At 39.2% G+C, this 8362-nt stretch overlaps 1 protein-coding gene across 1 annotated transcript; it reads right to left on the reverse strand.

Annotated features, from left to right (window-relative positions):
* Positions 1-476: 476 nt before the first annotated feature.
* LOC139382814 (short stature homeobox protein 2-like) lies at positions 477-7269 on the reverse strand. Its single transcript, XM_071127033.1, has 5 exons — positions 6834-7269; positions 5292-5500; positions 2920-2977; positions 2303-2391; positions 477-1757 (listed from the first exon to the last, which is right to left on the reverse strand). Exons 1-5 carry the CDS (start codon positions 7078-7080, stop codon positions 1464-1466), a joined length of 897 nt encoding a protein of 298 aa, XP_070983134.1. The 5' UTR covers positions 7081-7269; the 3' UTR covers positions 477-1463.
* Between the last annotated feature and the right edge of the window lie 1093 nt (positions 7270-8362).

Below are 8362 nucleotides of genomic sequence, written 5' to 3' on the forward strand. Positions count from 1 at the left end.
GCTAAATAATAATAATACATCTTAGCCTATTTTTAAAAATTGTAATAATACCCTTAGTGTAAAAATAATATGGAATAATTATACAGCAATAACAATCTGAAATGAATTTAAAATAAAAAAAATGTTTATCCATCGAAACCAGGCTACACCCCACACTAGAGGAACAAATGTAATGAAAAAAGGAATGTAAACAGAGGCTATCATAGAAAGAAACTTCAGTTGATTTATTCTATGAACCGAAAACATTTTGTTTAGGTGAGTTCACGTTTCACATAAGTGATGAAAAAAGTTAAAGAATTTCTATATTTTTAGAAATCCGTGCCTCAGGTAGGCTACGTTCACTTTCACTGTTATAAAAAAAATCAACATTACATAGCCTACAGATTGCACATTATTTTTACACACGGAAGGAAAGTAAAATAGAAAACATGAATGCTCTCACAATGCATTCATAAGCCACAAAATAACAAAAAAAAATAATGCATGTTTCTTGTGTATTAACATATTTTACATATGACCCGTACCGTCTCACATATAGCCTAATGCAATTATTGTCCAAATATTTGTTGTTCTTAAAAAGTGACATTATATTGCCCTTTCAGTAGGTCGAATCACTCGCAAATTCACTCATTGCATTGGATAAAACTTCATAGATTAACTGAAGTTCACCATTTACAAAATAATGGAACATTTGTGGCAAATGTTTGAATTCCACACATCCATGCATGGCTAGAAGCCATGAGGTCCAAATACTGTGACATTGAAGTGAGAGCTTCGGTAGTTCCTCAGAGTGTCTGTATGTCTGATGTCCATGGAGGGAGAGCCACGAGAGTGAAATGGAACCGACTCAAATTACGTCATCTGTGAGGAAAGACATTCATGCAACACTGCAGAGGAGTTTTCATTTGGACAAGAAGAAAAACAGAAAAAACCTGTCACATAAGGGTATTTTTTGTCTCTCTATCCGTTCACGAACATCTGCTGTTTCCTTTACAGATATTTTTTTTTTGAAATATAGCGAGGCCAGCCTCTATAGTTTCAAAAGGAAATAATAATATAGCCTAATAACGAAAAACAACGCGGAATAGTTCGACTTGTTACACACAAAAAAATCGAACGTCCCAGCGGCATCGTTCCTCTTGGCAATCTTGCTCGTTGACAACACCCTTGTTTCACGTTGGTGCAGTTCCCACGTTGCATTGTGAAAATGTAGCCTACATCATCTCCCGCCCTTTTCGTTGAGATCCACAATTATTATCGATTTCACAGTCTGTTATCTTTGTTTAATCTCATAAATAGCCTATTTCTATAGTTATACATGATGTCCTTCATTTAAAAAAAAACATAAATATGTCCTTGCTTTCACTTTGTAAGCCTTTTTTTAAGTCGCTCTGCCTTGTCGATTACTCTCAGTCAATAATGTAGGCATTTTAGACGCCATAGACGCCTTGTTGCACGCCTAGTCACAGTCCCAGAGCTGCCGCGTGTTTTTTGGCCTTGAGTCTCAGATCTGCAATACTGGAGTTTTTGTTGGTATTTTTGGCGGCTGCAGCTGCGGCCACAACCGAGGCAGCAGAGGCGGATTCAGCCGCGAGCGTAGCCAAGGGCAAACCAAATGGCGGGCCCGGAAACATCATGTAAGGAGCGTGCGCTGCCAGGTGAGAGTGCAGGTGATGGTGCGCGTGGGCCACCGCGCTGTCCAACTGCAGTTGCGCCTGGACCTGAAAGGAGAAGGGCGGCACGTTGCAATGACTATCCTACGGACGCACGGATGGGGAAGAGAGGGGAGAAACACATTAGCTAACTTGTGGAAGGCTGTCTTGTATTCATTTCATCAAGTATTCATTGGGTCCAATTCCATTTACATTACATCCAATAATATGAATATGAAAGGGAATTTTAAATTCATATTTCAAGTCATTTTCTGCTGGAATTTAGATGGAATTGAATCCAACCCGTCTGTATGTCAAGGGAGAACATGCAAGCCCATTTAATGCAAGCCCATATACAGTACACTATATCCATTGAATCAAATCTACCACCATTTGAGAACACCATTTAAAAATCCCTTACAACCGGGGGATTTTCTATCAACATGTTTTGTGGCATTGGCTACAATGGGTATTCACTCGAGGGTCTGATAACAAGCCTTAAAGGCCTTATAAGATTACCTGAATACGATTTTTGTAACCCCCTATCATTAGAACACTGATGTTGTCCATTCCACTTGGACAAGGCCTGTGCCAAGACAGCAGTCTGGGGATTGGTTTAGTCAAAGACTGCATGCTTCAAAGTAACTTGCCTGTTGGAATGGCATACGTAAGGCCCCCACGTTGACATATGGCGCTACACGACAACCTTCAAACTGACTCGCGGCTCCAATGAGAACTCCTGGAAGAAAAGATAGGACATCTGTAAGGGAAATAGTCTCCATATTATAATTGAGGCAAATATTTATACTCTGAAAACAACGAATAATTCCATTATACAAAATAATGGAGTTAAAATAGCACAACAGGATAAAGATGCAGGGAGCCTACTGCCATGAAAACTACATCTAGATGTTTTGCATATATAGCCTATAGCAGGGCTCTCCAACCCTATTCCTGGAGAGCTTTACCGTCCTGTAGGTTTTCGAGCAAACCCCAGTTGCAACTGACCTGATGCAGTTTATCAACCAGTTAATTATTAGAATCAGGTGCGCTAGATTAGGGTTGCAGTGAAAACCTACAGGACGGTAGCTCTCCAGGAACCGGGTTGGAAAGCCCTGGCTTATAGTCGTTGTGCATTTGATGCATTTCAATTTGTAGGCACGCTTATGGTTTTCATACATGTTCTTTTATCCCTCTCCAAATGTAAACCCTTATTATCATCACGCCAAAATAGGATATTGCAGGTGGACAAATAATACAAACGCACCTTTGTGTAACTGATTCTCCTGCTTTCTGCATTTGGCCCTCCGGTTCTGAAACCAAACCTGCGGGGAGAGAAATTAATTAGTGACCGTGATTGGCAGCTGCTTGTGAGGGCATGTGTAATTCCGCTCAAAATGACTACAACCGCAGAAAAACAATATCCCAAAGGAGCCCTGAAATATTAATGCAGGCGCTTAACACCAGATTTTAATTATTACATTTACAACAAGGGGGCAAGCTAAATACAACGTAAGAAAGTAGACCACAATGAGATGGGGGGACATTATTATCATATTATAGCGGTGTAAACACGCTTGTTCGACATTTGCAGGCTATATTGGACCAAAATAATTTACCTTCTCAGCACCGGTTTCATCTTTCTATAGATTAGCGTCCCAGAAGAACCGAATTGCTTCTCTGATATCGGATAGCAGCATGTGATTACGGCTTTGGACATCTGAGCAACGCGATCTGAGAAAGGCTCTCTCTCGTTAATAGCTGGTGAAATTAATTACCTTAATCTGCAGAAAAATCTATGTTACTGAAGCATTTACATGCTTTACAGTTTCGTTTAATTACTGCCATAACACGGCCTACACAAAGCTATTTTTGAGGATAGCTCTTTTATTTTATTTATGTTCATGAAAAGCATAATTTCCCGAGTAGTAGGCTATCTTAGAACGGAGATAAGGCGTCTCATTACTATGATAATCTACTTTGAATCCCCTACAAAGCTGTGGATAAATTATCCCACAACACAGTTTATCAATTTTCCTTTTTCATTATGGATAGAATAGAAATTGTATTGATAAATCTATCAATATAGATTACGCTCCAACCTCACATTTTGACCACGTAGCCGTGTCAACACAGCAATATAACATACATCTCGTGTCTTATTGGTTTTATTATAAATCTTTATGTTATGGTCGTAGAATGAAAACAGAGGCAAGAAGCCCACCATGAAGTGAGTAAATATGTTACTACTTTTTTTAAACAAAAATAAATTGTCCTTTGTGCAGGAAATTGTCCTTTCATCCCTGCATGCAACTGTGGCTAGAAAAGGGCCTCATAAATCGCATGGTCGTTTACATCATGTACTGAAAATAGAAAGAGCGGCAGATCTTGATTTGGGAGGAAAATAATGCATAATTTATGTAAATCCTCGAGCTGTGCTCCTTGCTTGTGACACAATACGCCTTGGTAAAATTCCAACTCTCGCCGGGAGACGTTGCAAAAAACGCTTGCTTTAACTTTTTTGGGGGAGGGAGGTCTTTTGGGCCCGTTTTATGATATTTGAGAAAGAACCGACATATTCAGTGAATAAATACTCGCTCCGTTGTCTCCCTGGGCCAAGGCATAAGGGATGAAAGAGGCTGAAATAAGATATTATGGGGTTTGATAAATCAAATCAGAACCGATGTCTATGTTCATTGTCATTGCCCGGCTCAGTCGCTCTTCTCCCGTTACACAGAGATTGAAGCCCCCCCTCTCCAAAACGGCTTATTGGGTTTCAGTAGTACAGATGGTCTTTCCCGGTGGAAAAAATAAAAGACAGATGTATCTCGTGCGAGCAACATATAGGCAGGCTACTAATAAAGCGAAGACAAATATTGTGTTTGTTTTCTTCAGGAATTTGAATATCTGATTTAAAAAAGCGTTTCTTAATCAAAATAATTGTATAATAATAGTTTTAACAAAACTGTAATCTAAAACTTGGTACAATATGTAGCGCAGAATAGGCCTATCTATATGAAAAGATTCTAGGCCCTAATTGAGATTCTGTATAGCTTTATTATATATTTTTTAATGGAACAACATCTCTCTTTCTTTCTTTCTTTCTTTCTTTCTTTCTTTCTTTCTTTCTTTCTTTCTTTCTTTCTTTCTTTCTTTCTTACTTTTCTCTCTCTCTCTCTCTCTCTCTCTCTCTCTCACACACACACACACACACACACACACACACACACACACGCACACGCACACGCACGGCATTTTCAGAAAATGAAATTAGATCAATTTAACCATTTTAATGTGAGTTTTTTTTTGCCAGGCTAATACTACATCCATGATAAAATGTTGCTCAATTGCTTATAGTATCACATTTTAGAATGGTGCTATGCCCCCAAAAAATGTCATCCCAAATAACTTCAAGCCACAAGAAGCATGTCAATAAACCCCATTCTCTAGAGACCTGTAGTTGGTACATGGTTTCCCTCTGTGCTTAAAAGTATAGTCGAGAACATGAGGACAACTGTTCCTCTCTGCCAGCATGCATAACATCATCGGGTTCGCTTTTGTAAAATATTCCTAATATGAGCAACAAACGATATCTTTACACACAGAGTAAAAACGAAAATAAGATAGAGAGCCCCTTACTTGTACTCGAGCCTCGGACAACCCTAACCGCTGGCTCAGCTCTTCGCGCATGAAGGCATCAGGGTAATGAGTCTCATCGAATAGCCGCTCTAGCTCGTTCAATTGCTCCAGTGTAAAGTTAGTCCGACTTCTCCTCTGCTTGATTTTAGTCTGTGCCTCGTCCTCCATTTGCTTTGTGTCCTCTTTTCTCTCTTTCATGTGCGTGGTACCTACAGAGAGGGGTAGCAGCAAATGAATGAGGGTGATGAAAAAGGCCTCAGCTATACAAGGGTAGAGGAGGAGGCATCACACGACCTTCCTAAAGCGAACATGTGGATCCATCCTCCCAAGCATTACACAAATATCAGCTTCGAATGTTTCGTGGTCCTACAGAAAGGTCTTCAATTATTAACTCCTTATAAATATGCATAAAGGTGCCCACTACTGTACGTCCGATCGCTCATCATAGTTAGGGTTTTCTTGTGTCCTACAGCTCGGTTGATATTTTCATGATGTCACTACAATGGTATTGTAACCACTAGGATATGATTTAGGCCTACCGGGTATGCAAGTGTGGGGTTCATCTAATTTTATCTGCCCAATGCAACTCTCCACGGTTGTATAAAGTGAAACGACTGTGATTAACGTTTGAAGATGTAAAAGATTCCCATCCCAGCTAATGGAACAATTAGGCAATTCTTTTTTTTTTTAGGCCAATGAAATTAGTGATCAATATGATATAGCGAAAGAGCCTGCATGCTTTAAAGCAACATCTTGGGTTATTAATACTATATTCAAAAAAAAGTATGATGATTATTAAGATGTATAATTACTTATTACATAATCAAATTAAATTAGTATTGAAAAGACATATACACAGATTAATATGAATCATTTCTGCTAGGCCTGTTGATTTTAGTGCTATTGGATCATTTAAATAGCCATATTTTTTATCCAGCCTTATTGTCTTTATGCGGTTGATGAGTATCTCTACAACACCTTTCTTCTTGCTACTGAAATTGCATCGAGCGTCAGAGTGGGTTACACCGTGACCAGCCATGATAATTAGTAAATTCCAAAATAAATGCGTTGATCTTTTAAAAGCATGCTATACCATTTATCTTCAGACAGAAAAGCACTTAACCGGATAGGCCTACCTAATTCAATTATGGGCCTGATATTACACATAACATTGCATTACACAGTGACTACACCTTATGACAACAACCAGGCTATAAACTTAAGCTTACTTTTAGTGTCACCCAGTCACTTGAAGCCAAACCGGTAATTGGGAAACATTCCAAATACAAAAGAATGATAAACTATGCACGTAGGCCTATAAACGTATACCCTTTTTTTCTAAGCGATATACACAAACACATGCATGCTTATTTTCTTTGACTAGGCACGCGACATGTTTGTCAAAGTTATTATTGTTTTAGCGCACGGGATATTCCTAAAGTATAATTCAAGAACATTTAACTTTGTATAACCTCAAAGCAGTTACATTTGAGTAAATCACATAAGAAAACCGTATGAACGCATAGCATTAGGCTAGTTTACCATCGATCGGTTTCGGGCTTCCCACATCCCTGGTCCTCTCTGGTCCCAGCATGTCCGGTTCCCTGCCTGGCGATCGCGCGTCTACCCGAGCGATATCGTTCATTTCCTCGCGATTCTGTTCGTTGGCGAGACCCTCCCTGGCACGCGCGGATCCGGTCTCCAGCACTTCCCGGTACGTGATCACCTCCTTCTTTTCCTTCACTTTCTGATCAAAAGACTTCGACACAAATGCGGTAAGTTCTTCCATCACTGCTCCAAGAAATCTCCCCGTCTTGTTCTCTCACGCTTTCTCTCGTTTTCTCTCTCTCTCTCTCAGTTGCACCACAGCTTAAGACATCAAGAGTGTTTATTTTAGTCGACCTAAATGCAAGGTGGTGTTGTTGCCAACTCTGTATCTCGTGCTGCAGCTAAATGTATAATATCTCGGCCAAATGTCTTCTTGCTGCGGAGTTCCAACCTGCTGGTGATCAGCTATTGAAGTCACAGTATTTATACTTTGTAACGCCTGCCCCTTGATCCGTGCAAATTACCTCCCCTCAGGATGCCTGGATGAGCCCCCTTCCCTTCGCCATATACCGACAGCCTCGAAAAACACATTAGCAGCCCTTCAGATTTCACATCATTCTTACGAGGTTGCTATTGGCCATTAATCCAAGATTGACAAGAAGGACTCATTAATTTAATTAAGCGTGGATTCGTTGCTATTGTTCTGAGTTAGTATTTTAAACACCAGGGAGATGGGCAGGATCTCTGCAGGGGTGTGGCTAAAACTGAAAATGACAAGCTTGTTCGGGGAGCACATAACGGAGCTTCCTCCAAATCTCTGCGATCTGGGGAAAAAAAAGACACTGACAGTGATACGGAGAGAGAAAGGTAAAGAGAGGACCAACTGGGAGGCTGATGGTGGAGGCTCACCATAGCCAGACACACACCTTGACTAACATGCAACGATATGTTTGTTCTGTATGTACTCGAATAAGAGCGACTAAACACATAGTTGAAGCAAGAACAGATAAACTGTGCAGCATGTTGATAGTTTGTGTATGTTACTTGTTAGTCATTTTGTGTGTGTAATTTGTCATGATAAGAAAAACAATTTGATAAGGAGCTATCATATAAATAATAATCACAATAATAATAATAATAATAACAACAACAATAATAATAATAATAATACATATGTATTCCTTGATTTGGAAGATATTAACTATTCGTCTCTTATTTTGTTTTTTGCTAACCTGTTTTTAATTTAGGCTAATGATGGCCAAATAATTATGATCAATAGTTGTTTCTTCAAATGCCTTAAAATGACAACTGAAATGCCAAAACTGATCTCACATTTTTGTCTTAATTTATTAGAGAATGTATTTACTTTTCAAAACAGCAATTATAGGCTATGTTTGAATCTGAAGTCATTAGGGAAACTATCTATATTGGTTAATATCAAATCTCGATAGACTTTCTCACGCCATTAGAATGTTAAACAGCAACTAAACGTTTAATTAAAGCGTTTCATGTGATGCGTTGCC

Source organism: Oncorhynchus clarkii, chromosome 24 (genome assembly GCF_045791955.1).
Source record: "Oncorhynchus clarkii lewisi isolate Uvic-CL-2024 chromosome 24, UVic_Ocla_1.0, whole genome shotgun sequence".
Taxonomy (NCBI): Eukaryota; Metazoa; Chordata; class Actinopteri; order Salmoniformes; family Salmonidae; genus Oncorhynchus; species Oncorhynchus clarkii.

Coding starts and splice junctions, on each gene's coding strand:
- LOC139382814 (XM_071127033.1), bottom strand. CDS start 7,080: ATGGAAGAACTTACCGCATTTGTGTCGAAGTCTTTTGATCAGAAAGTG. Junction 5,501..6,833: donor AAGCCCGAAACCGATCGATG/GTAAACTAGCCT, acceptor CCCTCTCTGTAG/GTACCACGCACATGAAAGAG. Junction 2,978..5,291: donor TGTCCGAGGCTCGAGTACAA/GTAAGGGGCTCT, acceptor CTCTCCCCGCAG/GTTTGGTTTCAGAACCGGAG.